Genomic DNA, 22,466 nt, shown 5'->3' with positions numbered 1-22,466 from the left:
GGGGTAAAGGGGGCCATGACCAATGTTCCCTCTAATTTTTGACAGACCGTGTGCGCAAAAAATTTCTTCTGTGCAAATTGTTGTATGTGCAGTGTTTTGCCATGTGCGCAGAGTTTAGGATCTGTGTGTGTGCGCACACGCGCACAGCTTAGAGGGAACAGTGGCAATGACCCTCAAAAGTTTGGGGACTGCTCGAATAGAAGAACGGGGGGGGGAACAGAATTAAAGAATTCCATCTAATGGGACCTTCATTTAAAACATGCTGAGATACCAGAACCATCAGTGAGAAGAGAGATGTGTGTTACTGCTACGAGTGCTTCCATTGGTTCTCATATTAGGTTGTGATATTTTGCACCTTCCCAATGAGTTAAAGCACAAGCATGGTGCTAATCTTTATAGCAGCAGGGCATGTAATGTGATGGAATATTTCATCCTGCACCAAACTTTATTTTTCCTTCTATTTTGATCATGGGTTTTACCTTGATTTCAATCTTTTGATCCCATTCATGTGCAGAGAACCCACTTCCTCCTCTTGATTGGCTGTCTGACTTAGCACTACATTTTACTGCAAAACTTTCCTTCTGGATTTTTTTCTTTCTTGGGTGGAGGGGAGGAAGGTGGTTTTGTGTGTGTCATAATATTATACTGAGATGTCATATCACTTTCACGAGGGCTCAGGTTGACACAAACACGTTAGGGCTTGATCTTTCAAGGTGTGGAGCACATTGGCCCTGATCTAGTAAGGCACTGAAGCACATGATTAACTTTAAACAAGTGAAGAGTCCCGAAATATGCTGAGTACTCCTTACCAGATCCATCAAAACACTCAGAATGCTCAGAATCTTGTCAGATTGAGTCCTTAAACATTGCAAAAGGTGTCCATAATACAGTTTAATAGAGAATATGCCTTCTACTTAGCATACTTACATTCAGAACCTTATTTCTAGTTTCAACTGTGTATTAACTTATAGAAGGAATGGTGCTATGGTCTTCTAAATACAGCAGAATGTGTTACACTTTGCCTTATGCTAGAATATCCATAAATAGAGTGAGATAATATAGCGGTAAGCAAATTGGACATACCTAAAATAAAAGGCTGACCCACAATTGCAACTATTACATATTTTAACATCTTATTTTGTTCTGTCCGAGTTTAAGGCCAGAAAGAATCATGAGGTCATCTAGTCTGACATCCTGTATCATAGGTCACCAACACTACCCAGCACCCGCACACTAAACCTAGCAACTGACACTAGACCAAAGTATTACAGCCCACAGTAGATCAGACTGTCATGTACCACTGAAAGAGAACAGGAAGAATCGAGGTGCCTGAGGCCTCTGCAATGGCAGGGAAATGATTAAGTGAGAGATACCCAGGTAATCCTTGCAACTGACCTGCATCGAAATGCTGCCGAGGAAGGCAACCCCCCATAGGGTTGCCTGGCATTTGGTTTCGACCGGAATGGCTGGTTGAAAAGGGACCCTGGTGGCTCTGGTCAGCACTGCTGACCAGGTGATTAAAAGTCTGGTTGGCGGTGCACCGGGGCTAAGGCAGGCTCCCTGATTGCCCTAGCTCTGCACAGCTCCCCGGAAATGGACGGCATGACTGGACCCTAGGTGGAGGGGTGATCAGGGAAGCTCCACATGCTATCCCTGCCCCCAGCGCTGGCTCCACATCTCCCACCGGGAACCACAGCCAATGGGAGCTGCAAGACCGGCTCCTGCGAGCATGGGCAGTGCACATCTCACAGAGCCCCCGGTCTCTCCGCCTAGCAGCTGGACATGCCATCCACTTCCGGGAGCGGCGCAGAGCCAGGGAGCCTGCCTTATCCCCGCTGCACCACCAACCAGGAGCCGCTTGAGGTAAGTGCCGCCCAGCCAGAGCCCACAACCTGAACCATCTGTCCCAGGTCGGAACCCCTTCCCGCACCATAACTCACTCCCAGACCCTGCACCCTGAACCCTCTGGCCCAGATCGGAACCCCCTTCCACACCACAACTCCCTCCCAGACCCCGCACTCCTTCCTGCACTGCAAACGCCTTGGCCCCAGCCCAGAGCCCCCTCCTAAACCCCAAACCCCTCATCCCCGGCCACACCCCAGAGCCCACACCCTCAGCCAGAGCCTGCACCCCCTCCCACAGCTCAACCCCCTGCCCCAGCCCTGAGCCCGCTCCTGCACTCCAAACCCCTTGGCTCCAGCCCGGAGGCGGAGCCCCCTTCTGCACCTCAAACCCCTCATCCCCAGTCTCACCCCAGAGCCCGCACCCTGCAGCTGGAGCCCTCACCCTCACCCCCTCCCCACACCCCAACCCCCTGCCTCAGCCTGGAGCCCGCTCCTGCACCCTGAACCCCTCATTTCTGGCCCCACCCCAGAGCCCATGCCCCCTCCCGCATCCCAACTCAGTGAAAGTGAGGGTGGGGGAGAGCAAGCGACAGCAGAAGCAGGGCTTGAGTGAGTGGGGGACGGGGCCTCAGAGAAGGAGCAGGGCAATGGTGTTCTGTTTTGTGCAATTAGAAAGTTGGCTATCCTAACCCCCCACCCAAGGCCATTGCCAGTCTGACCTGCTGGAAATTCCTTCTTGACCCCGCATCTGGCAATCAGTTAGGCCATGAGCATGTGAGCAAAAGAACCAGCCAGCCAAGCAACACACAGAGAAAAAATACTCACTGCAATCTCAGACAGGGGCAGCGAGTTATATGGGCCCATGGTGCCCGGGCTCCAGCAATATTCAGGGCCCAGCTCCACCAATGTTTGGGGTCGGGTCTCTCCCCCGACCCCACCTGCTGCCCACGTGCACCTCCCCTGAGTGTCTCCGAGACCCCACTTGCTGCCCCCCCACCCGTGCGTCTCCCCAGGGCCCTGGAGCGTCCCTGCCTCAAGTAGGTGGCTGCCCCCTGCAGCTCCCCCCTCTGCTTTGATCTGCTGGCTCCTGGCATCAACCGCTGCCACAGGGTCCTAGTACCGCCCATCCACTAGTGCCAGAACAGGCTGACCCCGACCCTACCCTTTCATCTTGGACCCTTCCCTTTTCCAGCGGGACCCTCCACTAGCACCGGGGCCCCCCTGCTTGCAGCCACCGCTCCTGCCCCACGCTGGGCAAGGGGCAGCCCCATCCCCCGCCGCCAGTGAGGCTACAGTGAGGGGCAGCAGCAGGGGAGGAGGCGGACATGTGATGGCAGCCCCTGCCCATCACCCACCACAGGGGAGGAGGGGGCCCTAGGAGCATGTGCAGTGATAATGTGTGAGATAATGTGCGGCTGGGAGGGGCGAGGGGGGCCCAGGGGCAGCCTGCCTGCACCCCAAACTCCTCAGCCCCGTCCCTGCCCCACCCCAGAGCCCACACCCCCAGCCAGAGCCCTCACTCCCCTGCACCCCAACCCTCTGCCCTAGCCCTGAGCCCCTCCCACTCCCCAAACCCCTCATCCCCAATCCCAGACAGAGCCACCATCCCCCACACCATAACCCTCTGCCCCAGCCCTGAGCCCCCTCCTGCATTGTGAACCCCTCATCACCAGCGCCATCCCAGAATCCTCACATTTTTACATTATTTAAAAAAATATATAACAGCTTACAAGGTGGGGGGGGAGGGCGGAACTTGGACCTGTTCTGGGCACTCGCAAAAATTATACAAACCTGTTGCCCCTGACCTCAGAGCACTGGTCCACCTTATGCAATGTCCCATCTCCAGCCATGGCCACCTCTGTTGCTTCTGAGGAAGGAGATTATTGCTGTTATATACTAGCATTTTATTACAGTACATTACCATAAGCCCTAATGCATTTTCCAAAAGAATTGGAGCCTATAATCAGATACTACTCGCAAGATATTATTAAAAACCAATATCAAAGTGCATTTTTAGCTACAAAAGGCAACATTCTTCTATCTAATCTGCAGTTTGGCTAATCTACATTACAATCTCTGCATTGTTCCAGGCACAAAACTTCAACTGACGACATCAATGTAAGTTCTAGGAGGGGAACAAAAGCAGAGTGTGCATTAGAGATATGCTGTTTAGATAAGAGACCCATAGTGTAGTTCAGATAGATGAGTGTTGCTTTACGATTAAATTACATTAGCTCCTAATGCTCAAATACTTTTAGGTTTATATAAGATTGTTTCAAATCAGTTTTAACACGATCAAATGTGAAACATTGATCAGTTCAAGGGTCCAGAACATTCCATACTATCCACACTATATGAATGCACTTTTCTATTAGTCTGGTGACGATATAACATTTTTTTCTTGTGCATTTTGTAAAATTGTCACTTGATAAAATCAACTTTGCTCTACTTTACTTAAACATTCAAAGGTTGATTAAAAATGAAAAGGAGTACTTGTGGCACCTTAGAGACTAACAAATTTATTTGAGCATAAGCTTTCGTGAGCTACAGCTCACTTCATCAGATGCATCACGAAAGCTTATGCTCAAATAAATTTATTAGTCTCTAAGGTGCCACAAGTCCTCCTTTTCTTTTTGTGAATACAGACTAACACGGCTGCTACTCTGAAACCTGATTAAAAATGGTGGCCAAAGTCAGTTATAGCTGTCATATGTAGCTTTTTCAGTACTTTGGCTCCCCCTTGTGGTCACTATGTGCAAACAAACTGATCAAATGTAACTTTCGGTCAAATTAGAGAAGCAATTTCTTGACATATTAAACAATTGCATTTTAGAACAGCTAGTTCTAAAGCCCACAGGGAGACAGGGCTATTCCCAATGTAGTCCTATGCAAAATACAATAGTTGGTTCAAGATGTAATTATAATAGGGCCACAAAATAGTAGAGACCATGATATAAGTAATTTCAACACTCCAGCCAAGGGTGTTGATAGTACCAAAACACAGAAACATAAGAATGGCCATCCTGGGTCAGAAAAAAGGTCCATCTAGCCCAGTATCCTGTCTTCCAAAAGTGGCCAATGTCAGGTGCTTCAGAGGGCATGAACAGAACAGGTAATCATCCATCCCCTGTCACCCATTCCCAGCTTCTGCTAAGCTTCAAAAAAGAAGAATTCAAACAAATGAGAAAGCTAGTCAAAAAGACAAAACACAATGAAATTAAAATCTTTTGACTCCACATGGAGGCTATTAAAGCATACCAGAACAAATGAAAAAAAGGAAGCAAGGGAAAAAAAAGTATAAATAGCAAGTTGTTATTCAAGCCAAACAGCAAATAGAAATCTGTCGCTAGTTAAGCCAACAGAAAGAAGCATAAACTATAGCAGATAAAATGGAAATGGAAAATAAAGGGGGATCCCCTGGACAACCAGAGAATAAAAGGGTCAATTAAGGTTAAGAATGTTGCAGAGAAGAACATTTTTTTCTCCGCCTCTGTTTTCATCACAGAGCAATTGGGGGCTCTCTCTACCTTAGACCTACTCTTTTGAAGTAATTAAGATGTGGTACTATCAGAAACTGCAGTGTTAAAGGAGGAGTTCTGTGAAATGAGTTGATAAATTAAAGAGCAGCAATTCATCAAGACCAGAGGGTATAACATCCAAGAGATCCGAAGGAATTAAAAAATGAAGTGGATGAGCTGCTAGTAAAAATATGTACTCTCAATAAAATCAGTGACTATACTGGAAGACTGAAAAGTAGTAAATGGTGTAACCTTTCTTTAAAAAATTCTGCAAGAGAGGATCTTAGATCTATAGACAATGCACCTAACTTCAATCATTGATAAAATAACTGACACAATAATTAGAAATAAAATTATTAAGAACACCTTGATGAGCATAGTATGTCAGGGACAGTGCTGCATGGTTTCTGTAAAAGAAAATCCTCCTCCTCTCTTGTTTGAACAAGAAGCAGTGGGTAAAGAAGAACCAGATGAAATACTTGGACCATCAAAAAAGCCTGTTGACAAAGTCCCTCATAAGGTAACTAAGCAATCAAGGGGTGAACAGTAAAGTTCTGTAATGGATTAGAAAGTGCTTAAGAGACAAAAAAAAGTAGCAATAAATGATCAAATTTCAACTAGCAAAAGTTTAACTATTGGGCACCCGAAGTCCTATAGTAGGACCAGCATTATTTAATGTATGTATTAATGATCGGGGAAAAGGAGTACATAACGAGGTGGCAAATTTTACAAGTTTAGGTTAGTTAATAGCAAGGAAGACTATGAAGAACTCCAAAGGAACATATGAAAGCTCAGTGATTAGGCAGCACAATGGCAGATAATATTCAATGTTGACAAATACGAAGTAATGCAGATTGCAAGGAGTAATTTGAACTCATACACATTTCTTGGTTCTCCATTAATTAACTTTGGGGCACCTGGCATTGGCCCCTACCAGAAGATGGATCATTGGTCTGACCTAGTATGGTCGTTCTTATGTTCTTAACCATGCAGGAAAAAAATGTGGGTGTTATTATGGATGATTCAGTGAAAACTGCTGTGCATTTGTGGTCAAAAAGCAAACAAAATGACTGAAGGAAGGAGAACAAAATGGAAATACTAAATATATTGTAATTAAGGTTAAGATTTTGTCACTGTTATTTTTAGTAAAAGTCAGGGACAAGTCACCGGCAATAAACAAAAATTTACAGAAGCCCCTGACCTGTCCCCAACTTTTACTAAAAATTACTATGACAAAATGGGATTGATGGGAGGGATGAGAGCTTGAGCCCTGCCGAGGGAGAGGAAGGGAGGGTCCAGCACTCACTGTCACTGCCAACTCCAGGGGCCCCCCCACTGCCCATGGTGGCTTGTAGCTCTGGGGCCAGCGGCTGGGAGCTGCTGGGTCCCCCTGCCGAATATGGCAGCTGGGAGCTGCAGGAGCGGCAGTGGCTCACAGCTCTGGGTCTCGCTGCCCGTGGCAGCTCGGAGCTCTGGGGCCTTCATCAGCTGACCGCTCCAGCCCCACTGCTCCAGGGCTGAAGTGGAAAATGTCATGGAGGTCTCTGGAAGTCACAGAATCTGTGACTTCCATGACCTAATCTTAGTCTTAATTCATTATATATCAGTGGTACATTCTCATGTGGAATATTGTGCTCATTTCCAGTCATCCTATCTCAAAAAAGATCTAGCAGAAATACCTGAGGTTCAGAGGCAGTTGAAAAAAAAAAAGATTAGCTGTTGAGAGTCTTCGATGTGAGAAGAAACCAAAAGGACTGGGGCTGTTAAGTTTAGTGAAGAGATGAATAACAGGGGACATGATATTTTTATACAAAACAATGAATGGTACTGAGATGGTAAATCAGGCTCTTCTACTCATATTTTCTCATAATCCAAAAACAAGTGGACATACAATGAAATTAAAAGACAACAAACTTCCCTCTGATAAAAGGAAATACCCTAGTCCTTCCGTGTCTTGCACCTTTCTCTTAAGCATCTGGTACTGTGGCCACTGTCACAAAAAGAACAGGAGTACTTGTGGAACCTTAGAGACTAACATTTATTTGAACATAAGCTACAGCCCACTTCATTAGATGCATAGAATGGAACATATAAAAAGAAGATATATATAAATACAGAGAACATGAAAAGGTGGAAGTTGCCATACCAAATCTAAGAGGCTAATTAATTAAGATGAGCTATTATCAGCAGGAGAAAAAAAACTTTTACAGTGATAATCAAGATGGCCCATTTCAGAAGGTTGACAAGAAGGCACGAGGATACTTAACATGGGGAAATATATTCAATTTGTCTCTTGACCCAGCCACTCTCAGTCTCTATTTAAGCCCAAGTTAATGGTATCTAGTTTGCAAATTAATTCCAGTTCAGCAGTTTCTTGTTGGGGTCTGTTTTTGAAGCTTTTCTGTTGCAAAATTGCCACCTTTAAGTCTGTTACTGTGTGACCAGAGAAGTGTTGAAGTGTTCTCCTACTGGTTTTTGAATGTTATGATTCCTGATGTCAGATTTGTGTCCATTTATTCTTTTGCATAGAAACTGTCTGGTCTGGCCAATGTTCATGGCAAAGGGGCATTGCTGGCACATGATGGCGTATCTCACATTGATAGATGTGCAGGTGAACGATCCCCTGATGGCATGGGTGATGTGATTAGGCCCATGATGATGTCCCCTGAATAGATATGTGGACGGAGTTGGCATCGGGCTTTGTTGCAAGGATAGGTTCCTGGGTTAGTGTTTTTGTTGTGTGGTGTCACACACCACACAACAAACACTAGTCTTTTCTGCCTCTCTTCCCTATCTTCATTAATTTTTTTCCCTATCCTATATACCTAGTTCAATTATTTCTTCTTCCTCACTTCTTCCTCTCCTTTTCCCATCTTTTTTTTTTTTTTTGGACTGGCTCTCATACTCTCTCCCAACTGTCCATTAGAAGAATCCCCGTTTAACAAGGATCAGTACTAGGCCTGATACTATTTAACATTTTCATCAATGATCTGGAAGTAAATCTAAAATTCTTGCTGATAAAATTTGCAGATGATACAAAGATTAGCAGAATGATAAATAATGATGGTAACAGGGTAGTCCTATAGAGCAATCTGACTTGCTTGGTAAACTGGGCTCATTCAAACAAATTTATTTTTAATACAGCCAAATGCAAAGTTATACATCTAGAAACAGACCTACAGAACAGGGGACTTTATCCTGGAAAGCAGCAACTTTGAAAAGAATCTAGAGGTCATAGTGGACAAGCAACTTAACATGAGCTCCCAGTGTGATGCTGTACCAAAAAGGGCTAATGGAATCCTGGGAGTATAAACAGGGGAGTAGAGAGAAGGAGTAAGGGGTTGATTTTACCTCTGTATAGGGGAGCGGTGAGATCGATAAGGGAATACCACATACAGTTCTCGTGTCCACATTTTTCAAAGAATGTTGACAATTTGGAGAGGATACAGAAAAAGGAACACAAATGATTCAAGGGCTCAAGAAAATGCTTTATAGTGAGAGATTTAAAGAGCTCAACCTGTGTAGCTTATTAAAAAGAAGATTGAGAGGTGATTTGATCCGTGTATAAGTACCTTCACATGGAGAAAATACTAGGGATTTAAGGCTCTTTAATCTACTGAAGAAACACATAAGAACAAGTAACTGAAATTCAAAGCCAGACAAATTCAAAATTAGAAATAAGACAATTTAACAATGTAGGTGGTTAACCTTGGAACAAACTACACAGGGAAGTGGTGAATTCTTCCATCTCTTGCTGTCTTCAAATCAAGACTGGATGAGTTTTGGAAAATGGGCTTTAGCAAAACACAAATTAGTCTTTAGTCAAACAAATTATTGGACTTGAGACGGGTAACTGGATGAATTTTAATGGCCTGTGATATGTGAGGTCAGACTAAATGATCTAATGGTCCCTTCTAGCCTTAAACTCCACAGATGGGATGCACAAAGTGATTTGCAATGCTGAGCGTCATGGCACCTAACTTTTAGGCATATAGAGAATCACAGGAAGACAACGTGATCCATAAGGCTGGGTCTATATTACAGACATATCAGTGTAACTACATTGTTCAGGGATGTGAAAAATCCACATCCCTGAGCAAGGCAGTTATACCAACCAGTGTAGGCTTCTCCCATTGACATAGCTACTGCCTTTTGCAGAGGTGGATTAACTACGCTGATAGGAGAAGCTCTCCTGTCGGTATCATAGCATCTTCACTCATAGCATCTTCACTCGCGCACTATCAGCTGTGCAGCTGCTCTGTTTAAAGTGTTGAAGTGCCCGAAGTCTGGGCTACAGGGAGGTGCTTATCTCTGCTTAAAAGTCAATGAATAGGAATCAACTGTCTCCAGGTGGCATAGGCATGTAAGGCATTTCTTGCAGGAATAAGTTAGACCCCTGCCTTGCTCCACACCCACTTATCAGAGGGGGAAAAAGGTGGTGGCAGGTGCTGTTGCCCTGAACTTTTAACCCAGTGGTTAGAGCATGCACCTGGGATACTGGAGACCTGGATTAAATTCCCCTACAGAGGGGAAGAAAGAATTTAAATGTGGATCTCCCCCCACTTCTCCAGTGGGTGTTCTAATCACTGAGCAATGGCATACTCTGATGTGAGTCTCTCCTGTTGAAACTGTTCTACTGCAGCTTAAATAACAAAAGAGTGATTGGAGCATGGGCACTGGACCAGGGCTCTCCATCTCCCAGGTGGGTACTCTAATCACTGGCCTATTGAATTATTCTCACTTGCTCACTCCCTCTTTCCCCCCAGCCCACTAACTGTTTCACTGTGGATAAATAATGAAATAATCAATGGGGAATTTAGAATTCAGCAGGAGTTTTATAGACTGCAGTGAAGCCTAAAACTGGGATTTAGGCTATGTCTCTGTATCTGAGCCACCACCGTGTAGGACAAAAATAAATCAATGTGGGTGTTTCTTCTGCATCGTTAGTGCTACATTTTGTATCAAAAAGAAGAATGCACAACAACCCTACACACAAGTCCCTTAAGGCAAAATAAATATTGGAATTTATCAATCTTTAATTAACTGAACAGATGAATTAATTTGTAGTTCTTTTATGTCTGACTAAGCACTGCTGCTTTACTGATCATAAAGTCTTATTTGCACGCTTTATGATAAAAGTACTAGCTGGTACATGAGGCTAAAGTGATCTTTCCCCTCCTGCTCCCTTAAGTTTTAATAATTCTTTAGCAGTTACGCCAGCATTAAGCAGTAACGACACTTACCATAGGCCAGCACTGGAAAGCTGTAGCTTCTCAGCTGTTGAGTGCTATTAGCGTTTCCTTTACGATTAGGAAGACAAGATTTTTTTTTTTTATTAAGTATTTCTACTTAAACTGTTTTCCAGGAAAACTAAAGAATGGATCATGGTAAGATATAAATAAAGTTAAGGGGTACTATAAGGGGAAAATTCAGAAATTGAATATGTACTGCAAGGAATGAAAAGCATCAGATTACATTAAAATATACTGCAAAGTAAATCATCACTTTGTTGTGGAGAAAAAAAAAAAAAGCAGCTTTCCAATGAAGACATGTTGCCCTGCCTAGGTGATGGGCTGGTAGACTTCCCCTTCCACCCCCACACCACCTCCTCCTCACATGGAGTTTTTTCATACCAAACCACTGGGTGGTTACTTTTTTTCCCCCATGCTGATCCCTCTAGCTTCCTGGAAGCCGAGTGCAGACATACAGCTTTGCGCTATGATCCCATTACGTCCTAGTTAATAATTTCACAGACAGTCAGGAAGTATTATGCTGGGAAGGTTTTTTAATTAGTATCAAGCATACTTAACCTCATCATGTGTCTGAGTGGTGGTACACAATACATACATACATTTACCCTAACAATTCAGTTTTGTCTATGGAGAAAACAGTTGAACCTTTTAAAAATTCCATTTTACACTGTGCAAAATCAAGTTTTCAGAAGTGAGCAAACAGCATTTGCAAAAGTGAGGCAGAGAGGAAGACTTCACTTCCCTCTTCAATCCTGCAAGTGCAATTCCTGCGCCTGTTGAACAGAAACTTCCTGTCCAATTGGGTAGAGATATTAATGAGAAATATTAGCTAGATAAGAGTCCTTGCTCACAGATTCAAGCACAGTTGTTTTTACGTTGTACCTTGCTAACTCCCAGAGCACTTGTTAATAACCTTTTGACAACAGTGTGGGTCCTTCTTTCAGAAGCCGTAATAGACCTCTATCATCTAGGACCGTCATTAGGCTCTGAGCAGTTTTAAGTTAACTATCCCTTTAAAAAGTTCCTATGAAGCAGAGCGTTTCAATGATTATGAAGAGGACATTTTTGAAGACAGGGCATGGGTTGTATCACGCACAATGAAATCAGAATAATCTGCATAAGCCAGGTAAGGCTTTCCGATATCAGGCACTATCAACGTAGCTGGAACTTTGTCCAGTTTCCTGTCAGGCTATGAAATCAAAAAAAGCTGCATTGCTAATTCCCATAAAAACAAGTGTCTCCCTAGTCAGTGATATAGCTATATTAAATACTGTAGTCAAATTCCCTTGTTTGTTATTCTTTGTGGGGAGAGACATGATGGAGAATGCCAAGAAACTGCTCTTCTCTTTTTTGAAGAGCTGACCTATGTCAGAACCGCCATACTATTGACTAATATCTAAGTGTATTCTTTAGAATGAAGGAAGCACAAAAACTTTTCTTTTTTTAATTGCATGATCAGGAATGACTACAACACATATAATATGATTGTACTCATTCAAGCCCAATCCAATTTACATGTATTCCCATAAGTTACGACTGCCAAATAAATGTATTATTTAACAACCATCCATGAGCAACATTCTCTAGCTGATGAGACAGATTTTAAGAGGTTTAATATAGTGCATGTAAAAATAGAAAATTTAAAAACCAATCTCATCACAGAGACCATTTCCTTCTCTGTTGTGAAATAAATAAGGCAGCAGGTAACTATTACTTAGAAGTGGCATCTTTGAGATATGCTATCAAGTCTGCCTTCTCTGCCTTCTTCTTTATGCCAGCAAAAATCATCTTTGTTCCTGGGATGTACTTCTTAGGATTTTCCAAGTATTCCATCAGTGTTTCCTCATTCCAGGTAATTCCTAAAAACAATTTAAAGTTGTTAATATATATTTATAAAGATGAGCCAGTTACATATTTGAAGTAATTAACCTTTTCCTCAAAAATCATTTACCTAAAGGCAAACATTTTAAATTAAACCAAATATAACACTGATAGAACTACTACCATTGGCAGCTGGATGTCATCTATTGCTCAAGAAGAAAAAGGATACAGACTACTACTGGCTGCTACTCTGAAACCCGTCTATTGCTCAGTTACCATTCTACATCTTCCATGTAACTTGGAAGAGTAACATTTTAGTTTACCTTTATTCTTGTTTGCTTCTGTGTAAGAGAAGCCCTCAGCTTGGCCAGTCTTCCGTCCAATTAGGCCATTCAGGTTAGGTCCAGTCTTGTGCTTGCCTCCCTTTTCAACTGTGTGGCACTGCGCACATTTCTGAATAAAGATCTTCTTACCCTTCTCAATGTCTCCCATTTTCAATACTGAAAATGAAAGCATACCAAGGTCAGGTCTTTTCTGATGGACTTCAGAAGAGACAGGAAAGCGTATGTATATGCTTAGGCGAGGCCGTTCTGGACAGCAGCCAGCGGTCTAAAAATCCTCAGATATAATTTCACACACCCACCAAGACAGTTAGCAGCGCTTGACAACACTTCTTTTGGTTTCAGGGCTTAGAAGCTACAGAGCTAGTTCTGACTAGAAAGCAGCTGCCCGCAGAGCTCTCCCTGGCCCCGGGGAGCGACAGAGCGTCCAGGGATCTGTGCCACCGGGGACTTGACAAGCGCCCCGGGCAGGGAACGCCGAGGGGGCCGTAAGGCGCTGCAAGGGAACCGCTCCCAGCCCAGCCCCGCCCCGCCGCGTGTCCGGCACCACTCGTGAGACTGAAGGGTCCTGCGCCGCAGGCTGACCTTGGCGGTGGCCCCAGCCAGCGGTCGGGCCCAAATGGAAACGGCTCTGCCGCTGGGCCAGTCACCGGCGGGGTGGGGGGGGGGCAGCCGGGTGCAATGCGGGAGGCGGACCCGAGCAGGGGGCGCGGGAAGAGCCAAGGTCGGCGTGATGCCGGCATGGCGCGAAGCGGCCGCTACGACCCGGGCCGGACCCGCTCCCTCTCCCTCTCCCGCGGCGGCCCGACGGAGACCAGGGTATCAGCAATCCCCTTCCCCACGGGAACCCTCCTCGCGGCACCCACCTGCCGGCTCTCTCCACCCTCCAACCGCTCGTGTCTCTGTCCCACGCTCGCTGTCTGAGCCCAAGGACACGCCGTACCCGACCCTTTGTAGCCGGTGCCACTGCAACCAAACCGCATCGGTACTCGGCCCACCCACTCGAAGCGCTGGCCAATCGGGTGCCGCCCTGGGAAACTTTGATTTGTTTTTCTCCGTGTCCATCAGGACAAACGTCACACAGAGTTTACACCAGGGTAGGTGGCTTCCAAGCAGATCCGGTCTCCGCCTTGTCCTCGTCACGAAATGGCGCATGACGTATGTCAGAATACGTAAGAGGTACGAGGGCGCGACTGGGAGGGTGAGACCTTTGCGCATGCGTACGATAGCGAAACGCAAAGGTCAACGGAGCAAGGTGAGGCTGCGACCTCAGGCTGTGCCTCGGTAAAGTCACGAGCTGCCTCTTCCTGCGGGCCCCGGGGGAGGAGCCTAAGCCGCGATGCGAGCCGAGAATCCCTCCTCGTGCGGGGGAAGAAACGGAGCTCCCCGGGGCCAGGGAGAGCTCTGCGGGCAGCTGCTTTCTAGTCAGAACTAGCTCTGTAGCTTCTAAGCCCTGAAACCAAAAGAAGTGTTGTCAAGCGCTGCTAACTGTCTTGGTGGGTGTGTGAAATTATATCTGAGGATTTTTAGACCGCTGGCTGCTGTCCAGAACGGCCTCGCCTAAGCATATACATACGCTTTCCTGTCTCTTCTGAAGTCCATCAAAAAAGACCTGACCTTGGTATGCTTTCATTTTCAGTATTGAAAATGGGAGACATTGAACTGGAGCTGTGCCAGCGTAACGTGTCAGTGCTGATGCTTACTACAACATCAGGAAGCATCCCGGTCATCCCACCTTGAGAGCCGCAGCTACACTGATCTAACTTTTCAGAGTAGCCAAGCCCTTAGTAGCCTTTTGCTCATGAATGTGCCGGAGATCAGCATGTGAAAACGAATGCCATGATTCTCCTCGGTCTTGCACCATGTGTGACCATTCAGACCTGTGCAGAGGAAGTGTGAAAAACTACAGTTCTACTTGCGCTGATTTCACTATGTTGGGTGAAAATCACGGCCTGTGGTTAAACCAGGGCAACTCTGTGTGTAGACCCAGACTGTGTTTTACATCAGTGCAAAAGGCTACTAAGGGCTTGGCTACTCTGAAAAGTTAGATCAGTGTAGCTGCAGCACTCAAGGTGGGGTGACCGGGATGCTTCCTGATGTTGTAGTAAGCATCAGCACTGACACGTTACGCTGGCACAGCTCCAGTTTAATGGTTTAAGTGTAAATCAGAACTGCAGTTTTTCACACTTCCTCTGCACAGGTCTGAATGGTCACACATGGTGCAAGACCGAGGAGAACCATGGCATTCGTTTTCACATGCTGATCTCTGGCACATTCATGTGAAACTCTGGCGTTATGCTGAGAGGAATTTTTTTAAGGATTTTAACAAAAGTTGCTTCAGTTCTTTTGAGTTTAAGAAAAGCTTTTTAAAAGTAGTTTCTACGATAAAAATAAAAATATTGCCACTCTTTTTCCAGCCACAACTCAGAAACAGCTTAACTTTGAAACTCAGTATGTAATGTTCACCAAAGAGCATGTCATACCTGTGCTTGGAGGCCAAAACATGCTGTATATAAGTGAGGACTGTGTCCTAGGCAGACAAAGAAGAGGGCACTTTTGAATGGATGTCAATAGGCACCAGGCCACTTCAGAGACTTAGAGCAGCTTAAGACTTTATGATACTATAAGTTCTTAAAGCATCTTAGAGGGTGTTTTTAGCCCTTTCCTCTTTTAAGAACATGGGAAATTAGAAAATTAAAAGCAAAACCATTGTCAATACAACATGAAGGTTGAAAAATTAAACTAAAAGGTCATAAGCAGTGTTGCCAAGTTTTGGGATTTTATTGCAGTTTTTGTGGTATTTGGTATCAGAGGGGTAACTCTGTTAGTCTGGATCTGAAAAAGCGGCAAAGAGTCCTGTGGCACCTTATAGACTAACAGACGTATTGGAGCATAAGGTTTCATGGGTGAATACCCACTTCGTATTTGGTGTATCTCTTGAGGGAAGCTCTGGAATCATGATTATGTGAAAATCTCAATTTTAATTTAAAAAAAGTTCTGCAGCTCTAATTGTGACAAAAACCTTGAAAACATGACCCATGTGGATCTTAAATATTCAAAACCAGCCAGAATGCAAATAAAATTGATCTAATTTTTTTAAAATCACGATTTTAAAAACCAACCTAGTCAGGGCCAGCCTTACCCATACACAAAGTACGCAGCTGCGTAGGGCGCCAGGAAATTTGGGGCAGCTGTGTGCTGCTCCAGCCCCTGCTCCACCTCTTCCCCCTGCCCTGCTCCGCCCCACCCGGCCTCTTTCTGCCCCTGCTCTGTCCCAGCCCTGCCCCCACTGCACCCCTTTCCCTGAGGACTGCAGCAGGGGTCAGGCCTGCCCTGCACTCACTGGACGGCGGTAAGTGGAGTGACCTGGCCCCAGCCCGCTCCACACTGCCAGCTCCCAGCTATGATGCCAGTGAGTGCTGGGGGGCGGTTCCCCCTACCCTTCAAGTCCAAGGCTGGGAGCCAAGGGAGAAGAGCAGAGCAGGCTGGGGCCGGGTCACTCTACTTCCCGCTGCCCCGTGAGTGGGGGGTCGGGCTTGCCCTGCGCTCACGGGGCAGCAGGAAGTGGAGCGACTCGGCCCCAACCCGCTCCGCTCCGCTGGCTCGTGCTGGGGGCCGGTTTCCCCCCGGGCCCTCAAGCCTGTTCCTGCCCCCCCCCACGGAGGCCTGGGGACGCCCCTGAACCTAGTGATATATTAGGTTCTAAGTCATGATTTTTGAATGGTCATCATCATGTTCCCATTACGCTTCTGATGTTTAGGGCAGTGACGAAGCTCCTTTACTCCTGTCTGTTTCTGGCAAGTCTTTCAATGGTTCCCTAGCTGTGCCCCAGGTTTTTCAGCTCAGCTTCCACAGCTCTTTGCCATATTGTTTTCGGGCAGCCTCATTTTTGCTTGCCTTTGGATGTTCATCTTATTGCTACTCTAGTGATGGAATCAGTTTCCATCCAAAGCACATGGCCAATCCATTTCCAATGCCTCCTGTCAATGATGGTGTTCATATCCTCTTGGCTGCATTGTGTCAATAGATCTTGGTTTGAGATTGTTCTGGGCCAAAATATACGGGGCATTTTTCTGAGGCAGGTTGTATGGAATGAAGACAGTTTGAACATGTCAGACTTTCTCATTCCCCAGCATTCTGCACTATAAAGTAATGTTGAAAGTACGCAGGTGTGGATGCACAGACCAGATCTTCACTCTATGAAACATAATAGAAAAATGCTTAGAATAGCAACAGCAATTCTACATAAACTTCATAGACTTTGAGAAGGCTTTTGATAGTATTCACAGGACCAGCCAAGGTGCATTCTGCGGGGATATGGAATCCCTCTCCATATAATCATCATCATCAAACGCTTTTATTTCAACTTTACATGCAGGGTTGATTACAGTGAGCTCAGTTTTGAAGTCAAAACAGGAGTACATCAGGGGTGTGTCATGTCTGCAATCCTCTTCAACATTGCCATTGACTGGCTAATGCAGCGAATAACAGAAGACATGGTATGAGGCATTAAAGGGACACCCTTCTCATCCCTTGAAGACCTGGACTTCGCAGATGATCTCGCTCTCCTATCACATATCAACACCATATACAAGAAAAAACTCGACTCAACACATTCAGCCAGCAAATTGGACTGAAAATCAATCGTAATAAGACAGATATCATGACCTTTAATATTACCTCATCATTCCCAGCACAGATAGAGGATTCTGTTCTTATCAATGTAGAAACATACTTGGGCAGCACCATCAGCCAGGACAGTGGAACAAGCCAGGACATCCGGAACAAAATCAGTAAAGACAGGAAGATCTTCAGGAGCTTAAATACAGTCTGGAAATTATCAAAGTACAACTCCAAAACCAAACTCAAGTATGGTAGAGGTTGGCAATGATGGAGATGCAGAAACTTAAGATTTATATAATTAAACTAACATGGCCATGTTACATGCATGCTATATTTTTGTGACGGGATCCCTGGGATACAACCTGGAATCGTGGGACCACTGTGCCCCCTTAACTCTCCAGCCTGGGCTGTCTCCCACAATGCTTTGCCAGTGACAAGCAGCAAACCCCTCCAGGTGCTGTTACCTCTCAGTCACCAGCATGCAGAGGCACACCCAGTTAAGTTGCATGAATACCCTCTAAGCCACCTTTGAACTATACATGGGGAAACATCAGCAAATTTCCCAAGCCCCCAGCCTTACACCCTAGAAATATATCATCTTACACTGTTCCAGACCTCTTGAACAGTGCAAGCTTATTTATTAGTATGCCACTTCGCCAAAGGAAAGTGGACATGCACCAGTTTTTCTAACTTGAACAGATTCCCCAAGCACTTTAGACAAACTCACTGGTAAGGATAAAACATTAAATTACATTTATTAACTACAGAAGGAGAGATTTTTAAGTGATTTATAAATGGTAAGCATAAAAGGTCCCTACTTAGTTACCATAAGAAAATAAAAAGTAAACACGCATTCTAAATCCTAAACTTTAGACTAAGCAAAAATTGAATCAAACAGCTTTTCTTACCTCACTGGATGTTGCAGGTAGGTTGTAGTTCTTAAAACGCAGGCTGAATTTCCTTCTTATCCTGGGACCAGTGTCCTCAATTCAAAGTCTTTATCTCCCCAGAGTTCTTGTTGCCTTCAGCGTAGGCGGGTGATGAGAGGTCATCTCATGATGCCACTGTCCATTATTTTATACTCTTAGTCCGTGTCCTTGGAAAGAAACTGTTCCAGGCATATCCTGGAGGGCCTTGCTGAGTCACAGAGTTGAGCAATCCTCATTGTGTGGTGCTGGCACAACTGTCTCTTATTGGCATAAGAGATGACAGCATCTGCCATATGCTGTTCTGAAACAGTCCAATGCAGAGCATTGTTTCTGGGGGTAGGTTGAAGCCTGAAAGTTATTTTATGGGGTTGGTAATGCTGGTTGGTTAGGAAAATAGCATTATCCCAGAATTGTTTCCAATGTACCTTGAGTTTGAATGAAGATGCTTTACAAGCGTTAGCCTGATCTCAAAAAGAGTGCAGAAGACTTCATAAAATGATAAGTTCAAATTGGCCATGGTTTGGTTACACTCACAAGCTGTGTGTGTTCTTCTATGGATTTTGTTTGGTGGTATGTACGCCAGAGTGGGCAACCACTGAATAGGTGTTGATGTTAATGTTCCTGTTACGATTCTCATTGCTGCATTAGGCTGTGTGTAACTGGAATGATGGTCCTGCAATTTGTGGAGAACTGTCTTGGCTTCTGTACTCCCCTGGTGGAATTGGATAGTGAAGGATCTGAGTCCTTGCCCCAACTCCCTTTACCCAGATGCGTTCCTGACTTTAAGGACTCCTCTTCTATTTTCCCATGTGGCAGAGTCCTCATAATCCCGGTAAGGCTGGCCCAGGATTCCTGTAAGGCTTAACCCTCAATCTCGTTGTGGTCACTTAGGACAAGAGCTAGGATGTCCCCACTCTGGGATACTTTCTCCTTACTCGCTACTTCCCTCACCCACTGATCAGTACATTGTTTAAACCAAGTACAATTTATTAAACAACATCAGTAAGCAAAATAAGAGACAAATGGAAAAGGTTAAAGGAACAAGTCTCTGCAATTTAAGAAAAGTTCACAGTCTGTTCTGCACAGGTCTCAGGCCTCCTTCCCAGGACCTGGTTGCACTGCAGTGATACTGCAGGTAAGACACCCGCCCTGGGGGTGGCTACATGCCATCAGGTCCTAGGTGGCAGGACCCTTCTCCCCCAGCATTGGCCCGCCTGTCATGTTGGGGCCCTCTTGTCTGGTGATGTCTCCCTCTGCTGAGCAATTGCTGTCCAGGGTCCCACCTTGCTCTCCCCAGCTGCTCACAGTGCTTGGCCCTGGTATTACTTGTGGCACGGCCAGCATCCGCTATCCTGGCTCTGGCCCTGCTGCTCCTCGCTGAAGCTCTGACTTGGCTCACTGTTGGTGTGGCTGGTCTCCAATGCTCCAGCTCCGCTCTGCCTCAATGCTGCTGCTGTTGTTCTGGCTCCAGCCCAGCTCTGTCTTCTCTCTCTTTGGGCTGCTGAGCTGTAGCTCACGAAAGCTTATGCTGTAATAAATATGTTAGTCTCTAAGGTGCCACAAGTACTCCTTTTCTTTTTGCTCTCTCCCCAGTGACTGCTTTGCTTCTAGCTCAGCTCTGGCTGCTGCTCTCTCCTTATCTCTGGCTCCGGGTTCAGCTCCAGCTCAAAGGGAGGACAGGCCCCAGGCTGTTGACTCCTTCATTGGCCTGCCTGCTCTGTCAATCTGGCTGACTTGGAACATTGCTCTTTCCCCATTGGCCCTTGGGACTGTCAGTCTTAGGATCCTGATTTCTTTTGCACCCTTTCTCCTGGTATTGGGTGAAGACCAAGCAAAAAAGATCCCCTCAAGTTTCAGTAAGTGGCCAACAGCCCCCTTACATGTGTATCCAGAGATCTAGTATATGAACTGCCTGCTCAGATTCGTGTGCAGTATTCAGCAGTTGAGTATACCAGTGCTGGAGTCACTGGTTAAAGTGTGTGTGCATCACATAAAGTGTGTGTGCATGTTGTGCCCACAAGTTTTTGGATTGATTTCAATGCAGTACTCTCAGTAATAAAGTTAAGCGTATGCTTCAGGAATCAGGCCTAAAAGAGACAAGCCACTTGTATGTAAGAGAAAAACAGTTGGAGTTAAAAAATCCCAAGGTAAATAGAGTAGAAATAGGTATATTTCACTTGGAAACATCAGACCCTAATATGATTAATGAAAACTAGTAGCCTTTTGTTTGATTCCTGCAAACTTTACAATACTTTTGTTAATGCTGTAAATTTAGTAGAAATATCGAGATTGAAACAGAATGTCATTGCTTTCTGACCCTGTATAGTGTGTTTTTAATAAGAACTTTGGATAATGCTTCAGTGGTAAATTGTTGGATTAGATAGGTGGGAATTGAGAGGACTGATTGCTGGAGAAACATCAGATAGCATTAAATGCAAATCCTGCACATAGTATGTGGCGTGCTTAGAAGAATTTAATGGGTACACTGTGTGTTATTTTCCAGAGCTGAAGAGAATAAAGTGGTGGCTTTCCGTGCCAGAATCTGTGTGTCTCTGAGTTGTAGGAGTGGGTTAAAATTAATCAGAGTACATTTACGACGTACTATTCATTTGTTCCCATTGTCTGAATTTTAGCATCAGTATGGCATTTGTTTATGAAGTTATCGTTTTAATTTTTCAACTCTTTTCACATTCTAGGTACAACTGAAATACTCCTAAAAAAGGATCCTGACTGTTTGTCTAACACCTCAAACCATTATGCAAGAATGATGTACCTTTTTTCGAAACAAAATTATTTTTATTAAATTCTTTTTTTTTTAAGGGAAAATAGTGAAATCAAATAAATATGTACAGAAGGTTAGGTCCAGTTACTAATTTAAAAAAGGGAGAAATATATTTACAGTCAGAGTCTTTTTTAAACAGAGAATATGTAGCTAAGAGAGGAAGTATAGTTTTGTGAAATTAGGATGGGACTCAGGCAATCTGGATTTAGTTCTCAGCTCTGCTACAGCCTGTGTGTGACCTTGGGCAAGTCACTTCATCTCTGAGCCTTTGGTCATCACCTGTAAAATGGAGATAAGTATACTTCTCTACCTCTCGGAGATATTCGTTATCATCAGTGAGGTGCTCAGATAGTATGGTGATAAGGGCTGTAGAAGTGCCTAGGTAGGTAACATATACAGAATGTTATATATATGAAATACAGTATGTATGGAAATTGGGCACTTTGTTTCTGATACTTATTTATTAATGAATGTGACTAAAACTTTAGCCATTTTGAAAGAGGAGGACTGTGACATCTGAAAGTTGGTAGTAAAAAACTCAACCCTGGAAAGTATTAAATATCAATGTGTTGAAGAGTCACTTTTTTTTTTCTATCTTAGGACCCCCTTCCTAATGTAATGGTATTTTTTTTATAAATGTCTCCCTACATCACGCTAGGGTAATGAGTAGTTCCTAGCTCAGTATGTGATCAATGGGAAAAATAGGTAAGTGTTGCTTCTGCTTAAAAATAACTCATAAGAGTGTCACAGATACTTTACTTTTTTTAAAAAATACCACCCTGCTTCTGTGAAGAGGCCGGCTTATGATTAAGTAACGCACAGAAAAGTGCATCCATCCTCTGAGCTCTGCAGAGTGCAGCTTTACAATAGCCAACTCCCATTAATTTTATTGACGCTATGTGGTGTCTTTCTTAAATCTCCAGTTCCTGGAATCTGTTGATTTTTCAGAGAACCTCTGTTTTCATCTTAAAAAAAAAAGAAAAGTATGTTTTTCACCCTCATAGCTGTGGAGAAAAGCTTGGAAACATGAACTCTAAAGACTCAAAAACTCAGAGGGCAAATAAAAAGAATCCACATTAATATTTTTAAAATGTCATGATTTCAGTACCAGTCATGATATTTTGGGGTCTGACCCAGGATTTTTAAAAACTTGGGGTTGGTCTTAGAGTTTTCTGTTTGTACAGCACCTAGCACAATAGGGTCCTGGTACATGACTGGTGCTCCTACCCTCTACGGTAATACAAATATTAAGTAATAATAATCACCAGTGCTCAAGCAGGTCAGATTCCATCCATCAGAGGGCACAATACAACTGCACTAATTGCAGTTGGCCTACCTTTCTGTATAGCTGGTCAA

General features: G+C 44.5%; 1 protein-coding gene and 1 long non-coding RNA gene across 2 annotated transcripts; one reads left to right on the top strand and one right to left on the bottom strand.

The window, feature by feature from the left end:
* Window positions 1-11,127: 11,127 nt before the first annotated feature.
* LOC119852152 (cytochrome c homolog) lies at window positions 11,128-14,164 on the bottom strand. Its single transcript, XM_038393156.2, has 3 exons — window positions 13,643-14,164; window positions 12,759-12,935; window positions 11,128-12,473 (listed from the first exon to the last, which is right to left on the bottom strand). The coding sequence occupies exons 1-3, from the start codon at window positions 13,992-13,994 to the stop codon at window positions 12,325-12,327; spliced, it is 678 nt and encodes a 225-aa protein (XP_038249084.2). The 5' UTR covers window positions 13,995-14,164; the 3' UTR covers window positions 11,128-12,324.
* Window positions 14,165-16,256: 2,092 nt separating this feature from the next.
* LOC122458972 lies at window positions 16,257-21,872 on the top strand. The gene is made up of 2 exons (XR_006279356.1): window positions 16,257-19,160; window positions 21,025-21,872. It is a non-coding gene; the product is annotated as an uncharacterized LOC122458972 (long non-coding RNA).
* Window positions 21,873-22,466: the final 594 nt, after the last annotated feature.

The sequence above is a fragment of the Dermochelys coriacea genome, chromosome 2 (assembly GCF_009764565.3).
Source record: "Dermochelys coriacea isolate rDerCor1 chromosome 2, rDerCor1.pri.v4, whole genome shotgun sequence".
In the NCBI taxonomy this organism is placed as follows: Eukaryota; Metazoa; Chordata; order Testudines; family Dermochelyidae; genus Dermochelys; species Dermochelys coriacea.
The sequence above is the reverse complement of the archived record's forward strand: the minus strand, read 5'-3'. Positions and strand labels throughout refer to the sequence as shown.